Genomic DNA, 19,627 nt, shown 5'->3' with positions numbered 1-19,627 from the left:
ACTCTTAACCCTCTTTTCGTTGCGAATCATTCTCGCTAAAATGGATCCCAGACGCTAGCCGCCTGTTTTAGACTTGGCCTAACAAAAATGTAACAACCACCTCAACAAATTCTTATTAAGTACATCGAGGAGTATCGCATAAGCAGATATGTACTTACCTCATCAGGTACATTAGAGAAATTATATTGATAGTATTTCTCACATTGCACTACAATGATAACATTACCAATATCAACATGTTGACGGTATGATCATAAAATTTATCACCTCCATTGTCATCACAAACCAGTCTCTCTCTCTCTCTTATTCCCTGTGCCGCCACTCTCTAAGAGAGTGGCGGCACAGGGAATAAGGATCTGGCCTCCCTAATTACCCTTACGTGCGAATGTCACCACGCTGTTTGGTTTAGTATTGGGGGTCCTCCACCCTCACCCATCAAAGCGACCTTCGGGGGTTCATTACTGTGGGTGACTTAGTTGTGAGTAAACAGACATATTTTCTAGTTCAATATGTTTGGAAGTACGTTGTACATGCTGGTAATTCTACCCAGTTGCGTCCTTTTAGGTCATCATTGTATTACCCATCGTAGAAGATCAATTTAACTCATTTGCCGCGTTGATAACTGTGGTGCCGGTATTCCTATCACTTTTTCGTATGTCTTTACAGCTAAACGTCCCGATATTCACACTGGAGATGAAATTCCTAACATCGATACATCTACATAATACTCCGCAAGCCGCCGCAAGGGCGGGTGGCGGAGGGCGTTAGTTAGGTCACCACCCGTAAAAAGGAACAATACCACAAGCAAAATCAACACATGCATGCAAAACTATACCCATAGTGGCGTATACACTCATGCAAAAATCCCTTCATCCAACACTAATGCAAACACATACACTATCATCCAACAAACAATTGAATTGAACAATTGAAAAAAAACAACAATAAATGTATTCTTTTCAACATAACTCCCAAGGATACACTTCTCGAATCGAGAAAAACTTCGACATTGTCTCGACAACATCGCCGTACCCATAACATAAACGTGCGGTCTCTGCCCCCCCCCCTTATCTCCTCTTCTCCGCTCCCCACCCCCCTCAACCATTCCCCTGCCTACCGGAAGCGTCTGACCCCATGTCCCTCCCTTCCACAGAAACGGAGAAAAACCCTCCCTACTCAAGCGGGCAGAGGGGAGACAGAGAGAGGAATGACATAAGCCTCCTTCCCCTCTTCCCCTAAAGAGACGCATACAAAGGGCATAAGAACCATGCGATCGCGTATTTGTGTATATATTGCGCTCGGCTAGAGGGTCAGCCTCCAGTCGGATACGTGCTTGTGACCCGAGCGCGTGTCCTCGCTCCCTCCTCCTCCGCCCCACAATCACTTGCGCGGAGTTAAGGACAACGCGCGCAAGTCCCGGCAGCGACGAGGCGAGGGGCCCCAGGTGCAGTCTGGAACGTCCGGTGCAAGTGTACAAGCCGTGGGAGGGAGAATGGAATCCCGTCTTTAAGGTCGACAGAGGCGCGTTACATAAGAAACATCGCCAGCTGCAAGAAGAGGGGGACACCAAACTCACCCCACCCTCCCAATACCACTTTACCGAAAGCAAGCAGGAGAAGGGTTTCGTCTGCTCCCTATCGAGTTGTAAAACAAGGGGGACCTTATTCTTCCCCATTGGGACACCGAGCAGTTTGGACGGTGGTGTTCGGCCGGCACACCGCTTGGCAGTCCGCGGGCGGGAGAGAAACAACTCATCGTCATTCCGTTCTTGAAGAGGAGAAGATTGACCGAGTGGTGACGACAAGAGGATTAAAAGAAACCAACGCAGTATCTTAATTATTATTATCTTTTTGTTTAGTTATTCCCGACTAGTACGTACCATTTTCAAACGGAGTGGTGCTCGAGGAATGAGTGAACACTCTTGAAAGTATAAGGAAAGTGAACACCGTGAATGACAATCATTTTACATGACGACTTGAGCTCATCTGCGTAAACAATTCACCCTTATCCAAGTTAAGCGAAGGAAACACTTGAGAATTCGTCTTTACCGTTGTGTCTCCAAACTCTTTAAGGAATCCGAAGACGGACTACAGACACCGGGAAAGAAAGTGCATTCTTTTAATAAGGTTGTGGTAAGGAACAATGAACACGCCGACGGAATCTTAGAAATCAACGGGAAAGTATTCGCGTCGTATTTTTTTTCTCATCGAGAAGGAGATCATTTTGGTTCTTCAGTTCGAGTGACTCAAAGAAGTGCTGACGACTTAAGAAGTGCGTGTTACGCGGGAGAATAGTTTTAATTTCTTCCCCTCCACGTCTTCCTCCCTCCCGTCCTTGCGTGTGCAGTTCAGCGTTTACAGCTCTTATTACTCCCCTCTCGACAAAGTATCCCACCCAAGAGAACACCGAAAGGTTTCCTACCCAATTGCACTCCCTCCATTGCTACAAATATCATCGCAATACTCATTACCCCTTGTGCGCGTTTGTGTCGCATTCCACAATTGAAAATTTCCACTATCAGAGGGCCATTTTCGTACGTAAAAAAACATTCTGTTGTTCATCTCTTTCCCTCGCCGCTCTCTACACGAAGCGGTCAAAGGAGCGAGGAAGCATTATCGCCGTCTACCGATAGGTGGCAGAGAATACGGAAAACAGTACTATCGCGAGAAGAGGAGGGGGAAAGCATTCTAGAAAAGAGAGAGATATATAGAGAGCGGGGATTCCGATCCTCTTTTGTTTTGATCGCCATAGTTACTTCGCTTTTTCTCCGTTTCCTTTTCTATAGAAGGAAGGGGAGGGGAAAATTGGAGGGATTTTTATCAAATTATTTTTTTTAATATAATCATCTTCCCGCATATTAAGAAGTTCCTTTACTTTTCGGTCGACGACTTGGAGGAGCTTAGGAGTTGGTCGGCGCGTTTAATCGCCGGGAGGGGGGGGACTTGACCGTTAAGGGTTAAGGAAAGGGTGGGGAAGAAAAAGAGGAAGAAAAGTATGTTGGTTGTAATTCAGAATCCCGAATCACTTTTCTCTCAAGAGCCCCAATAAAACTCTAAGAAGAGTCAAGCGAGGGGAAGTGTCCGATTCAACGGAATATTTAAAAAATTATTTTTCTTTAATCTTGGGTTGGAGGGTCTTTAAGAGGTCCCTAAAATCCAGTTCGAGGGCCTTTAGGACCGTTCGCCATGGACAGGTGCCCGAGTAACAACATCACGCTTAGGGGAGGGGAGAGCTGACGAATAATCGTAGCGGGGGCGGGAGGGGGGACAGAGAGAGAGAGAGAGGGGAGGTGAAGGGGGGTGTGGAGTAATCTTGGGAGGGGGCGTGGCGGAGTCGGCTGATAGACAGAGGAGGGAGGAGGGTGAGAAAGGAGGGTTGGAGGAGAAAAAGTGGGGGTGAGAGGACAACAGAGGATCGGCCGTGGTTTTTAGGGGAGGGGAGTGGTGGAGAGAGGGGGAGGGACTTGTATCTCGTCTCCCAAAGGAGCAGGTAGAACAGGGGGTGAGGAATACCATCTCAAAAATATATAGGCGAGGTGGAGATTTTCTTATTTTTCCCATCGGCAACATGAGTTCTTCCCCCCCTTAAGTCTCCGTCGGAGTCAACGACTTCTCGTAAGAAGACGACGGCCAATAGCTGTTAGAAACCTTGGCTGGACGGAGGAGAGGTCGGTCGCCTTACGTTCTTGGGTGTGTGCGTGTATGTGGAGAGAGAGAGAGCTAGGAGGTGAAATAAGACGAGTCGGAACTGTGAAGCTAATTTATATACACACACACACACGCACATGGTTATAAAGGTGGATGAGGGGTTGATACCGGGTCCAGATCAGATTCCGACTCTTGTGGTTGAAGGTGTGCTTCCCTCTCCGGGTTGGTTCTCCATAAAATCCAGTATTTCTCCATGAGGTGACGATAGTGGGGAGGAGAGAGAGGTGGGAGAATTGTTTTATTTATTCTTCAGAGACTTGATCAGCTTATATTTTCAAAATCTTTTTTTCTTGGGGTATCCGATAGTATTTTGTTTGTCGAAGGGTGGAAGGGAGGGAGAGTGGTGATAATAAGGATACGAAAGGAAAAATAAAAAAAAACAGGATTCCTGTGCTTCGAAAAGGGTCTTCGTCCACGAACATTTCCTCCAACGGTACGGAGGGAAACACCCTGAACCCGAGTGTGCTACCAAGGATGGTTGACGAGTTTCAAGTATTTTTTTTGTTTAAATTTTGTTTTATGCTCGTACGACGGGTGAGTTTTGGATAGAAACGATTGTGACGCGTCGGCGACGAGACGGGTTACCTGGACACGGCGTGGGCATGGCGATTTTCCTGGGCTAGTGGATCATTAGCGGTATTCGAGATGGCGATGTGGTGCAAGTGTTCGAAACACGGATCTTTCACGATGGAGAGATAGAGAGATTGAGTTTGTTCTAAACGCATAGTTAACTTTGCAAACTAGTGGTTAATCGTAAACTTTCCCCCCCCCCGTGTTATTTTGTGTCTATGTGTGTGTGTGTGTTTGTTTGTGTACGACACGTGCTGTCAGCTACGGGTTCCCTCGCATCGAGGAAACGACTTCTTGGTCGAACGAGAAAAAATATAAAATCGGAATAAAAGCAACTGTAAGGGACAACTTTTGAAATATCGAATTTTTTTTTAAATCGAACTCCTTTTGACCAATACCGACGAGACAATACCCTTGACTGGTGAGGAAAACTGTTGGGGAAACCCTTATGTAAAACAAAAGTTTTGCCAACTCCCACCAATAAAATCATAAATTTCGAGGGGTGTCGTATAACCACCGAAGACGAGCAGGTTCGCACTCTAGCTGCTGGTAATCTGAGTCAGTTTCCAATCCGAAAGAGGACGAAGTCGGCGCGGAAACATGGGAGACTCCGACGACCGTAAGCTTATCACTTCTTCGCCCAGCGGTCAGAAGACCACCTCGATTGTCGTGTCGCAGCGAACAGCCGGTCGCACCCTTCGATCCCGCTCCGAGATCATTGTCTCGACCAGGAGGAGTCAGTACGGGTCCATAGGGGTCACGGTGGAACCCTCTTCCTCTTCGTCCGGCGACCCTGGTCAGCCCTTCTACACCTCCAACCTGGCCATCGGAAGTGGAGGTGCTAACACCACCGCGAGCACCAGCATAAGCGGCAAGGTGCTTGGCTCCGCTCTCAAGGATGTCGCGAGCAAGCTGACCACCTCCAGCCTAGACATCGGAAGCGGAGGTGCCAACACCACGGCGAGCACCAGCATAAGCGGCAAGGTGTTCGGCTCCGCTCTCAAGGATGTCGCGAGCAAGCTGACCACCTCCAGCCTAGACATCGGAAGCGGAGGTGCCAACACCACGGCGAGCACCAGCATAAGCGGCAAGGTGTTCGGCTCCGCTCTCAAAGATGTCGCGAGCAAACTGACCACGACCATCTCATCGTCGGTGGCTCGCTCCAAGGAGTTCTCCGACGATCGGCCCTCCTCCCCAGATCAGCCGGTCCTCAAACAGCTCCTCGGCATACGGAGGAGCACCCTCCTGCTGCTGAGTTACGTGGCGTTCTACGTGACGTACTTGGCGATGGGTGGCATAGTTTTCTCAGCCCTGGAAGGCCCTGACGAGGACAGACTGGTGGAAAGGTTGCTGACGACCAGGTTGAGGTTCCTCCAGGAGCACCCCTGCGTGTCAGGTAGACAGAAGGGGAAGGGAAGGGGGTAAACAGGGTCTTGAACAAAAGTGCGGATTGTTTTGTTTTCGTTTTTGTCTCTCATCTTCTGCGCGCGTTGTGCGGCAGCGCCGGGAATTGTTGCGAGTCTATGATTGTTGAGAGATGTACGTAACAATTAAGGTCACCAGGGGATACTGTTAATTATTGCGTAATCTGATATTATCTCCACGATTTCTTGTTACCCGGCGCATTTTGCTCCCTCGGTCTCCCAAATGGGGAATGTATTAAATATTTGAGTTAAGCCTTTCTTCTAGATATCTCTTGTGAGAAAAATGTCCGGAAATTTGCGGGCCAGGAATCAATTGATTGTAGAGTTTTTGAAGGGCCCTCGAAAGTATATTATGCATTACATAACGCTTAGATTTCCTCTTGTTTGCACCAGACCATGTTCTTCTTCGGTTTTTCTTGACTTATTCAGCTCAGGAAATTCATTCTTTTCTTCCTACAACCAACTAACCCAACCCAAAGTTTTTCTTTCGGTATCACCTCCTTATCAACATCCCGCCCATATCAAGATCTCCTCCGACCAATATTAGTGCCTTTTTTCCGTATTCAACCTCTAACAACTTCTTTGCTTATCCCACCATATTCCAAAATTTCCAATCTAAGTCTTCCTCAATATCTAACTTTATCAATATTTATCCATTTATCTCTATAATCGCATTTTTCTAAGTCATCAACGCGCGTCTTACTGTGTCTGAGATCAATGTGAGCGAACTATAAGAAAAAAACTATGATCTACATTATTGAAAGGAGACGCCATAAATGCATTGAGGGCATTAAAAAAATGTCAAGATAAATTCCCACTCGTATGACCTCCTTAGGAATATTTTGTTGGAATGGAAGAAATCAAGAGGAGTATACGGTTGTGAATCTAGCCTTATGAGATCGATTAGCTGCCGATTGTAAGCTAGACACGTAAAAAGATGTTTAATAAACCTTAGTGATGTGACCAGTTTAGAGTAAAAATCGGCTTGGAAACCATTCCAAGATCGAAGTTTAAAAGGTACACCAAATTCCTTAATTTCGTTGTAAAATGACTATTTTACGGAGGATTTTGAGATGACTTAATAAACGCCTTAATGTGGCGTTGAATAGGATTAAAGGTTAAGAGAAATGTTGTGTAACAGAGAAGATCAAAATATCATTATTCCCCCCCCCACCCCGCAAAGAAAAACTGGAATTCCCTCTCGTACAAGAAACCGCTACTGACAACATGGCTAAACGCCAGGAGATTGAATTTACGGAGAACGGATGCGGAAAGTTAATTAAGTGTCATTTCTTCCTACCACACACGTAAAGAGACAAATTTGGGCGACATAGGAATCGCCAATGGAATAAATTATTAAGGAATAACTTAGATAACAAAGAGTGGTATCCTAGCTTTCAACCATTTCTTTACCCGAAGACCCTGTCCTTAATAAACACAATGCGAACTAAAAATTAAATATTCTATTTCCCTTAAAACCTTCAGTAAACTTGGATAATTACATCTTCTTAGAAGTATTTAACCATGTAGACGTTTTTGTAACTTGTAAATGGCTACCGAGATCAGCCGAATCGCACTGTCGAAGAGTTAGTTACAGGTACCTGCATGAGATGTCGCAGCGCTTTATATTCGCTTAAATTTGTTTGATCTCTTATACACACACACACACACACATACATATAATCGTGAATGAGATCATTTCACGATTGTAAACTATGCATCGGTCGCTCGGCAACATTTTTGTCTCCTTGGCTACGATGAAATTGTTTAGCTGGGAGAAAAGTACGACGATTGTTGGTTGCTGTCAACAGTTGGCACCATAAGTTAGTTTTCTCTTCCATGGTTGCATCCACCATCAGTGTGGTTAATTCAATGTTGGGAGAGGCCATGAACGCCAAGGTCGTGTTGATCGCCATTTTGAGAATAGGTCCATCGTCAAGGAGAGGAAGAGGAGGGTTGTGGAAGAGGCGGGGGAGATTTTTCATCTCCATCCACGCCTTACCCTGCAAGCCCAAACGTGGCCACGCGGCGAGACGTCTTCAGTGACTAGCCGCTATAAATTGGTATAAGTTGGGATTGAAGGGAACATAAGCTTCCGAAATTTCAAAGATTTTGATTGAAACGAGGGGAATTTGTAGTTTCAGTGGGTAGAAGGCTTTGCTACTGACCGTAGGGCCGAGTTCGACTCCCGGTGACGCCTCTGAGAACCCTCAGCTTCACCCAAACTGTGCGATTTTTATCAGGGTACCAGATCTTCCCAGGAATCCACAGGTGGCTCAGGGAATGAGGAACTGGCTGCCCTTATTACCCTGTTTTATGTTTGAATTTCAAACACGGGATAGCTCTCTCCTCAACTATCAAGTGACATTTTAGTTGATAGCAGTGGTGGTAATTAAAACGACTGGTTTCGTTGAATAGTCGACATCATCAGGTCTGACATGATGGTGTCAACCCTTCAGGGCGAAACCGGTTGTATTTTTAAATCTACCATTGAAAAAAACTGTTGAATCTACTATGTTTTTTATTTCATTCGCGCAAAATATGTGTCGCACTCTGTCGAATTCGTATTCGGAGATTATTGGCGTTCGACCCAGTTTCATTTTCGAGAAGTTGTTTTCGCGAACCACTCAAGGGAAAGAAGTATTCCTCACTTATCCGCCTGTTCGCGAGTAAATTTTCTTGATAACTTCTCACTCTGACTTGACGGGTTCGGAAGGTGTAAATTAGTCCCATAATTCCGCTGCGCGAACAAGCCTACAGATTGCGATTCTAAACGTCGTATTTCTTATAACTCGTTCGACTTGGTGGGTTAAGCCATCCGCCATTCCAGAAGAAAAAACTTAATTTTTTAAAAAATTACCAACACAGCACAAATTCATTTTTAACTGGAGGTGATCGGAATAACTTAAAGGAAACATTCGATGTTTTCAAGCTTAACTTTGTGGAAATCCATTATCACTGAAGTTAAAAAAAAACAATATTTTTCCATTAATTTTTTTTCTATATATATTAATAATATACTCGTGTGTGTGCCTGTGTATATATATATATATATATACATATATACATATATACATATATATATATATGTATAATACTCGTACTATGTATATATATAAATAAAATCTTTTATTGAGCGACCCGGGTGCCGACACGTTAAATCCATCCGTTGGGTACTAATACGCTGAAACTCGGTTTTTTTTTTAATCAGTTCAAAATTTTTAAGGTTTCTTCAAGAGTAACATGTATATTGAGCAGTTGAGGACACTACAAAAAACTAAAATCAGTGAAACAGATTTATTTCAGAAATTTTAAACTGAGAAATAATTTCCTTACTCCTTAATGATGATGAAGGTTGCTTAGCATGCTCTTACCAAAGTGTTAAGACATCTGATTGCCTTGATGCATTCCTTCGAACCATTAAGGTTTCTACGACTACTACGAAGTATATTCTGAAAGGAAGAGCAGTTTTCTTATATTTAAATATTGGCGGGACAGAGCAAAGTTGTACGAATGGAGTGGTTTGAGGCTTCACTTTGTATAAGCGATTCATATCGGAAAAGTAAATACTTTGTTCTTCCACACATTTTATTATGCACGACCCAGGTTTCGACTTACACCTGATGATGACTTCGTAAGTCGAAACCTGGGTCGTGCATAATAAAATATGTGTGGAAGAACAGAGTATTATCTTTTCCAACAAAGCTGCACACGTGCAGCGCCTTCCATTATTGAAAATTTCCGAGTTGAATGGGAAAGCAAAGTCTCTCGTCGGGGGCCTCGTTACGTAACGCACGCGGACATAAAAACGACAGAGAGGGTCGTCGTAAATGTTTCAGAGATGAACATAACACGGAAGTATATTAAAAAGCGAAGTGAATAAAGGGTGCGAATCGACTTGAAAACATGTTTGCATAAGGTTTTTATGACGATGCTTAATTGGTATAGCGAAAAGGAGTATTGGGTAAGTGGGTAGTGAATCGGGCAGGAGACCTACTTACATGTAATTTGACAGATGTAGATTATTCATGGATTCGGGAAAGAGGTGTGGAGACAGAAACCCGGCGTCGAAATTAGCCTGATCTTAACGAGGCTAGAGGGAATCAATAATAAGAAGAAATTGCTATCCCCAACCTTTGAAAAAGGAGCTGAGAAAAAGATTGGTAATATAGTATATTAAACTTGGAGTGGGATGTTTAACGGATCAGAGACGCAGACTTTGCAGAAAAATGATGCGAAAAGAATTGGAGACGAAAGACGCCAAGGGGTCACACAATTCAACGTCCCATTCGACGGACGGCGTACTCCACTTTGAAGGACTAGGGATCGGAATAACTGTGAAAAATGCTTGTCTCAGCCAAGATTCGAACCACGGGCCCTCAAGATGGGAAGACTTCTTACAAGCCACCAGAATGAGCAGATCCCCTGATGATAGGGGGCATTGTAATTGTAATTTGAAAGAGGCTGAAATGTCATTCGCATTACATCATATACGAGTACATACCCTGCAGGCCAGAGTGTGTGGCAGGGGGTGAATACACACCAGACTAATTTTGACCAGAATATTTTTACCCTTACCGCGGTCAGGCAATGTTATTCTGATCCCTTATAATTCGGTGGGAAAAATGGCATCTTAAATCTATTTGTTCTACACTCAATATCTTTGATTCTATTGACACGATCTTTCTTACCGTAGTACGATGGGGCTAATAATATATTTTCAACGTCATCATTGCTAAAGAGACATCGTACACCTCCCAGACGATTTCATTGGACCGAGATTTTGTTCAGCTAGCACAACAGTTTGTCTATTTATATGTAAATTTCCGTGAGGACGGAAGTGAAAATCGGACTAATTGAGAGGGAGTTATAAAGAGAGAAAAATTATCAGTTGGTGATTTTATTGACCCGGAATAGAGAGTAATGGAGTGTTACTGACAATATCGTTGATCAATATTTTCGATCTAGCCATAGAAAATAGAGCTTCATAAGTTTCATTAAGTTTCTTCCAACATCTTAAACGAAAAAGACACATCCTTGGTCACAGCAATAATCGCCGTCAAATGTGATTGTGTTTTCTCACAGGATTAATGTATTTCGACTTAGTCGCTGAAACAAAAACGTGAGTGACGAAAATTCGCCGATAAAACAAAACCGAAATATCCAGCACCACGCATGCGCGATCCCCGCGTAACAATACGACATCAACAATTTGAACTTTCGTTATCACTCCCAGGTTTCCGACGACTGCGCACACAAATTAAGAAGTTAATTAGGGTTAATTAGGTTTACGATAAATTCCTTTCACTTGGACGTTTCCTCTCGTGTTGAGCGGTTGATATTCGTGAGTGGAACGTGTCATTTTGAGAATCGCCCGAGTACGAAAAGTTCACTTTTTAACGATAGCGGACTCGGTCTAAAGTCCAGGGGCGGGAAGGAGGGGGGCCATCCATTTTCTTTTTCTCCCTCCCCGGCTGACCGCCGTCAGCATTCTTTCCCTTTTGACGTGTGCCCTTCAAGGACGCCTCCCCCAAGGCTCCAACAAAATAAAACCGGCTAGACCAGAAAGTCGTTCCAGCGACGGACGGAGATGAAAACGAGGTACCCCACCGACCAAATCCATCTGAGAGCCATGCCATCACCTAATGTTCGTGACTTTGCACCCTTTCGGATTGATTCACGGGTGTTCGAAACGTGAATAGTTGTCATCTCATTCTCCTTTCCCCTTCTTGCCTCCATCGTAATTTCACTTGGGAACAGCAATTAAGACTATCTTTCATTTCTTCTCATCTGCGGCAATAGCTTCCACACACTCTCATATCATTCCTTACACAATCAATGATATCATTCTTGAAAATTTTGAAAAATACTTTACGGCATTACCCTCACTCACGACCTCTCTTGGATGGAACATACATATATGCACAACGAATATGTGGACAAACTAATAAAAAATTAGCATTTATTAGAAGTGTATCTTCAAAATGTGGCATAACCCCATCATATTAGGGTAAAGAATAGTGTCAGTAAAATTCAAGAGATTAAGAGTGGTACAGATATATTTAAGATATTTTTCCAACGAATGATAAAGAATCAGAATAAAATAACGTTTTTGCAGTCTCAGCTAGGAGGGAAAGGTGTTTGGGGTCAAGGGTGGTCTGGTATGTAATCACCCCCTGCCACACACCTTGGTGATGGCTCGCAGGGTACTAACTAAACTAAACTAAGAGTATTGGGGAAATGTTATGAAAAGGTCAAAGAATTTAAATCTTTCGCTCGTTAGGCCTCGTTTAGAATAATATGCCGCTAGTATAAATGGGATCCTCATGACGTTAGATTGATTGTCGAATTAGATTACGTGCAACGTAGAGGAACTAGATTTGTGAAACCCTATTATGATTAACTTAGTAGCGTATCCAAAATATTTAAGGAGCAAGACTAGGAATCTCTTAATGTAGCGAAGGTTAAAGAATACGGATTAAATCTCTTACATGGATTGGAAGGAGGTTTCCTTAGCAATGACGTTGAAAATGTATTATTTGACCAAATAAAACTACGATAGGAGAGATCATGTCAATAAAATTACAGATTTAAAGTATAGAACAGATAGGTGTAAGCCTAGATGGGTAAACTGCTCTAGTTTTTACCGTACTGTTTTGAAGTTGAACTTAATTCTTCCCCTTATCTAAAATCTTTGTTTTGTTTTCATTGTCCCTATACCTATCAAACTGATTTTCTATTTCACTCAGCAATGATGGTAACCCCTAAATTACGTGGTATTAATTTGTAAGTTAAATGTTTATTGTCTGTAGTAAATAAATTGTTATGGATGGCAGGAAAATGACCATTCAGTAATTCGCTGCCTCGCATAATTGAAGAGAAGGGAAACTTCTCAATGTCAGGATATGCGCATAGTATACATCTCAATTGTCGACTGCGATTGATTAGGGGGGGTCTTTTGAAGGGAGATTTCGAAACAGGAAATAGCAGAGCCGAGGAATGATTGGTGGTTCTTGGAGAAACGTTGATTGGTTGCGCCGGTCTTGGAAGAACTGTGCGTCGCTAGTTATGGATAGTGTCGAGAGAGAAAATTTGACAGTCTGAATCACAACTAAAGAGAAGATTGAATTGTTTAATAAAATGAGAATAAGGGAAAGACCGAGAAAATCTGGGCGGATTTCTTCAAAGAAATCCTCGACGCGACTTAAATGAAGAACCTCATGCACGGAAGATGTACCTGTATTGCATCAAGGTTTGAATGCACGCGAAAGGGGTGAAAGACGACAGATAATAGCACTGTGGAAGACATTAGTAAAAGATTTCTTTGAAATAACTTAAAGTAGGGATTTCGGTAAGTTACCTCCCCAGACGGGAAGGCAAGTTAAAAACGTAAGGTAACGAGGTGAAGCGTTTGAAGGCATGTAAGTAACTCTTTTCCACATAAGTAAGATCTGTCATCCAGGATCATTTGGATCAAATTCAATCGGGCGACCTACTGAATCCGCACTGAACGTCTCTCTATCATTCAATTACATAAACATGACAAACTATCATAAATTCATTTGAGATATTTTATTACGAGTAGTCGGTGGCGTAATAAGATGGGTACCGACATATTTATAGGCTAATTCACACCTCTCTAGAGGAAATTTTATATCCTTCCTATTACGTAAAGCTTGAAATAAAATATGATTGAGCCATTAAAACTGTTTATAACGTTTAAAAATCATAAATATAAATATTTCTGGGGCGTAAACACTCACCAATAGCTCCCGACAAAGAAGCTTTCTCAAGAAGGAGGGAATTGATGACAGGGATGTTGAGTAAGGTTGTTAAGGCTTGTTAAAACTTTGAAATGGAGTGTTGTTATGTACGGCGGGGAAAAATCGTCATTGAAGCAGAACCACTGGATAATAAATAATCACTGACTGGTTCTTACGTGTTTTCTTATACCGGGTACATATATTTTCCGTAAAAAAACAACTTGGAATCGTGGAGAAAGGTTCCGAAAGTATCTTATCACTGGATAACTGGTTCCTCGTAAATGCTTTCCTCCCTTGGATTATCCCACATCCTATTAGGTACCGAAACAAGCAACTTTTTCAACTTGGAAAGGTTCATTTTGGTTTATAATATGCCGAGAAAGCATGACCTTTCGATTAATTTCTATATATTTCTTATGGTTGAATGAAACTAAAACGAATTTAATTGAAGCATGTTAACTCACCAAATTCTCCGCGCTGTGCTAGTAAAAATCTTTGAAGCAGTTTATAAGTAACACCTGAAAATGCCATATTCTATTGAAACAGGAGCACATTCACCATCGAAGCCGTGAAGCCGTTTTAAAGGATCGATTGTCATTAATTTTTCAGCGTAATTAATACATCGGAGAATTGCATCCTTAAAATAAGTTTTGCGGTTGATTCAGTGAAATGAAAAGGAGCATTTATTGCTCCTGTGCAAGCATGTTCATTTCAATTTTACCGTAGTTACAGTTCTATCGTCAAACGTAGCAACGAGACAACAAAACAAGAAAGCAAATATGGACATAACATCACGAAAGTAAATTACGCGACCGTTGAGTTTACCAATTAAAGTCTTCACGTTTCACCATCTGCAACAATTGGAAAGGGAACACATAATGATGCCAGCATGGAAGTACCACCGATGCCAAAGGAAAATACAATTTTTAAGGACAAAATCAAGTTCACGGTGACTGGTGTAATTGAATACATGCCGAGGCATATGAATATGAATGGATCCGCCATTGCGGTTAACACAACAAAGATTGTTTATTTTCACTCCGCGTATAAATAACAAGGATTTCAGGGTTCACAAAATGAAAGATTGCTTCATTGCTGAGATTAATTCCTACGTGGGGATCGAGATGGTGCGGGGGCTAACGTACTGGCTTCCCACCCTGAGGGCGCGGTGTTGAATATTTTTCAGAGGTATCTCGATCCCTGCTTGAGGTGCTTTGTGGAGGGCACTTTGAGTGAGTACGCCGTCCGTCGGATGGGACGTTAAGCTGCGGACCCCTTGGCGCCTTTCGATAAGAGCAGGCTAATGCCGACGCTGGGTTTCTCCCCACCCTTCATCCTTTCCTGTCCCCTATGGCGCAAATGACCTTAGCTGTCGGTCGCCTCCCCTAAAAACTACTACTACTACTTAATTCCTACGTCTTAAAGAGTAAAGAGTTCGTGTGGGCACCACGAGCGCCGGATGTCTCCCGTATAATGGCCTCCTTAGCTTAAAATAATTTATTTGCTAGAATATTTTAGACATTTCTCCATCCCAGGTTATTTATACAGCTGCCCAGGTAAATAATTACCAAATATTGTTGCATGTAAGTGCTTCAATTCGTGTGGTTAAGGTTGTCGAGTGCATCAACAAAATAGTAATAGTGTAGAAGTAACATGACTTGGTTTTGCATGTGGTTTTATTCTAGTTAACGGGTGGTGACCTTACATTCCCCGGCACACGCCCATGCGGCGACTTGCGGGATATTGTGTAGATGTAGATGATGAATTCCACTATTTGATGAGTTACAGATTAAATCTTTCGCATTAATTGGAAGGATGTTGAAAACTTCAGCAGTGATTTTGAAAATGTGTTATTACCCCCATCGTACTGCGGTAGGAGAGATCAAGTTATAAAATCAGAGAAATTAAGTGTAGAACATATAGATTCAAGATGTTATTTTTTCCCATATTGGAATTACATTTCATATTTGAATTAGAATCAATAACACTTATAGGAATATTCTAACTGCAAACAAACGCTTTAATTAGATTAAAAAGTGCCGAAACAAGTATGCCTACTTTGATATTTCAGCATAATTGTTGTCTATTTGCGAGAGATAACTTTAAAAGAGATCATACCTAAAAAAAACATCGACAATTCTCGTAAAAGAAGATTTGGGTAAGGTTCATATGTTTGTAGAGTCCGGTGCTGAATCGACGCTGGAGTGTGTGTACCCTTGACACAGCGGTCACTCTACGGGGGCGAACATCGTTACGGAGATATGACACGTCTACAAGGCAACTGCGCAGATATTGTTTCTTCGCGTCATGAGTTGGGAACATGAAATACCTCCTCCGCGGTCGGAGCATTACGACAATGTAATAATGGATGAGTTAAATTGTCGATCATTTATCAATTAGATTATTATCAAATAAATTTTTAAATTAGGAATAGATTTATATTAATACTTTCCACTAGGTAACACTATGTCAGGCAAAAATTCAATTCCGCGTCTTGACCGTTTCAGTAAACATTGTTGTAGCCCCAAAATAACTAAATTTATCGAGGCTACGGTGACTGCAGTGATATAGTATCTTCTCTCTTTCGACTCTTTTCTTCAGTTTCTGCTGTAGTTTCGTAAGATAATCCACGTCGCGGATTTTTCCTTCGCAGTAGAATGTCAACTCCTCGTAAATGACACTTTTGGTTATGGTTATCCGAAAACTTGCTAATTTGGGACCGTGGATATTAAACCCTCTTATCGGGATGCCACTATAGAGTCGGTAAAGATTAAAGGGATTGTGCTTCTATTAAGGCTTTCATAATTTTTATGATTTTCCACCACACAGCCCTTACTCGGTGGGTGTGTGTGTGTGTGTGTGTGCGTAAATATATATCCCTATCCCTGTGAAAACATATACAGGTATTAGGTGTAGATAAGAAGGAGAAAATGAAAAAGTGTGATTGACATCAATGATATCAATATTTTCCTGATTTTTTAAAACACATTCCGTCACACACCGTTTGGGTGTGTGGCAGGGGGTTATTATACACTAGACTAATTTTGACCCAAAATACTTTACTCCCCCCCCCTAGCGCGATTGCAGAGCGTTATTCTGATCCGTTATCATTCGGTGGGGAAAATGATATTTTAAATCTTATTAGTTCTACCCTTACTCGTAGACTCTCTAATTTACGTTAGTACCTATGTTTATACGTAACAGAGTAACAGAGAGACCTAACTACGCAGATTAGTATTCATTTATTGTTACATTTATTTTTGTGACAATAATAACCTCTCTTTTTTTAAACAACCTCGTTTTTCCATCACTCAGTTTTTCTTCGTTTATTCTAACTACTTGAATAAAAAGATGTGCATTTCCGTATTAGACCTAATTTCTGGATCCACTTCCGGACACGTGTCCAATTTCAAATGAGTGTGCTATGTCGTAACAATTAGACTTCCCTCCGATGAAACAAAAAAGTGTATTATCCGCAGACTGACCAACCTGGATGGGAAACCAGGATATGTGTGTGTACGTAATATCTCCACGGCCGACTGACCCTGGGTGCTCACGAAACTTAAAAGAGCTCTAGATCGACGGATTCAAAGCGAATGGATCGCTTGAATGCACGATATTTAGAGTTCCCTCAATAAGAACCAAGTTATCACCCAGGGAATATATTTACCCGTACTAATCACCGGTAAAAAAAAAGTTTGATTTCAACAGTGAATCGCGTAAAATATGCATCTGAATACCAATTAAACAAAATATTTCCCAAAATCTTTGCAGGATTGTATTTTTTGTTCATTTTTTTAGCACTCGATGAAGACGGTCATTACTGGAAAAAATTGGATTCTATTTTTGTTTATCTCACTTTGTTTTAAATAGTTATTGACCTTATTGATAATGATGTTTCCTCTTCTACGATTTCATAAACCAAAAAATAATAATCGGAGTTCTCCCAAATATTTCATTGATGCGCAATTCATTGCACATCATATCCTATGTATAATAAAACAAAATGCTTATTACATTATGAATATTACAATTCAGTTTGCTCAATGCTGTGATAGTGAGTATAAATGGAAAACGTAAAAGAAAAGTTCATTTATTCTTTTGCATGCGTCGCATTGCATTTTCTAGTGACATAAAGGCGGTTATTATTTATTTATTACATCAGTTCATTGTATCATTCAAGTCACAGATGCGGTGTATGGCAGGGGGTGAATATACACCAGACTACTTTTGACCCAAACTGCTAGCGCGGTCGATTAATGTTATTATGGTCCCTTATCATTCGGTGGGAAAAATGGAATCTTAAATCTATCTGTTCTACATTTAATATCTCTGATTCTATTGACACGATCTTTCATACCGTAGTACGATGGGGATAATAATATATTTTCAACGTCATCATTGCTAAAGAGACATCCTTCCAAATAATATGCAAGAGATTTAATCTGTAAGCTAAACTTTGCTCAATTGAGTGATTACCAACCCAGATCCTCTGATTAATAACTGATCCGTCCCAACATGAAATCAATTTAAGAAACTTCGTTAATTAGTAAGGTGACTTTTAACGAACGCATGTTGTATGCGCATTCGAACATTCAGCTTCAAAATAACATACCATCGAAGGGACAAGCACAGATAAACCATTGTTATCTGCAGAAAGAAGCAATGCGAAAACATTTCCTTAGGTATTTTTAATTAATTAAATGCTCAACACAATCAGAGGGAAAACTATTTTGAAACGGGAGTCCGTTGAATGGCCAATTAGCCACATTATCCGTGAAGCTTCCAGAGGAAATCCTAGATACATCTATTTTACGAGGCCAAATATTCTATTTTGCCCTCTCTTCTCTTTACCGCAATTGCCAATAATTCCGATATTCACAATAACCTCAGTGCGCTGCACGTTTATCGGGCTTTCGGTTCGAAATGAACATACCAGTTTGATTAGCAGGTGACCCGCGCGTCCGACTGGCTATGGGATCCTCTTTGTCTCCTTCATTAGCAGTCCCTTCGCCGCCATTTTAAATTATGCGTTGCATAAACTGTCAAAGGCATCGGTTGCAGTCAGCGGACTGCATCGATTAGTGGTACCGATGAACTAGAGCCTGCTTGAGCGAAACCAAAAAAAAAAGGCTGATGGGTAATCGATTGCCATTTTTTGCCAATGAAATGATAAATCTCGTATTTGTCTGTTATTCGTTCACGTTGGAATGAGCCTTTCAAATAATTGTTAATTGTTACGTCACCGATTGGCATTCATTTGAGCGCGATAACCAATCGCTTTCCTTTCCTGGTGAGCGTGGTCATTGTTGTCCGTGTGAACTGAAGCGAATAATCCTCGCTTATTTAATGCAAACAAGCCCGTTTTCATTCGCGCACCCAACCTACTGAAACGCGTGCCTGCTTTCACGGAATGCTTAAACATCTTTCACGACCGATGGCTTTAGCTAACACGCATTACGTAAGTACTTCGTTTTATTTCCCCCCTTATCCTTGTGGTTGCTCCCGCCATAGCCTTTGCAGTAAACTCTCGATTTGGAGGCCCTAAAAGAGCCGGACTTCCTTTTTTCCCCCAGTGGGTCCGAGTACCTGACCGCTGTCGATCACACGACGCCAACCATCCGCCTCCCTCCCTTCTCTCTACCCCCACAACCCTTCCCCTGAACTAATTAGCCGGCGAGGACCTCACGGCATCGATCGAAGCGGCACTAATTCAAATCGCGAGATGCACCCACTATTCATGTCACTTCCACGTCACGCATATTCACGTCATTCCCCTGAAGTGGACCCTACATACGAATGCACGCCTCTTCCCTCCACGAACGCTAATATAGACATATCATGCGTTCGACATTGTTTTGCCTCGATCCTCGAGAGAATAAATCATATTAAAAGGGTACGCAGTGGATATTTAAAAAATTATAATTCATAAATAATTATGTTGATTTATATAACTCTTTCTACTGCGGAATAAATGTTTGAAAACGAAAACAAACCAAATCCGAACTAACCTTGTCCCCAATTCCAAGCTAGGGTATGAATTACCACACGGGGTTTATGATTACCTCCCAAATTATGGCACGGCAAAAAGCAGGAGGGTGGATAATCGTTATGAAGAAGTCTATGGTTACCAGATCCCATTGAAACCTTTAAAAAATGTGTC

The 19,627-nt window shown here is 41.9% G+C and overlaps 1 protein-coding gene across 1 annotated transcript in view; it reads left to right on the top strand.

Moving 5' to 3' along the window:
- Positions 1-3,431: 3,431 nt before the first annotated feature.
- Positions 3,432-19,627, top strand: part of LOC139691376 (potassium channel subfamily K member 4-like) — a 39,508-nt gene continuing 23,312 nt past the window's right edge. Inside the window, exon 1 of the mRNA XM_071589174.1 lies at positions 3,432-5,673. Coding sequence (XP_071445275.1) covers positions 4,878-5,673 — 796 coding nt within the window. The 5' untranslated portion in view covers positions 3,432-4,877. The remainder of the gene's footprint in view (positions 5,674-19,627) is intronic.

The sequence above is a fragment of the Hetaerina americana genome, unplaced genomic scaffold, assembly GCF_022747635.1.
Source record: "Hetaerina americana unplaced genomic scaffold, ioHetAmer1.1.p SCAF_33, whole genome shotgun sequence".
In the NCBI taxonomy this organism is placed as follows: domain Eukaryota; kingdom Metazoa; phylum Arthropoda; class Insecta; order Odonata; family Calopterygidae; genus Hetaerina; species Hetaerina americana.
This window is presented reverse-complemented; position numbering and strand designations above follow the sequence as displayed.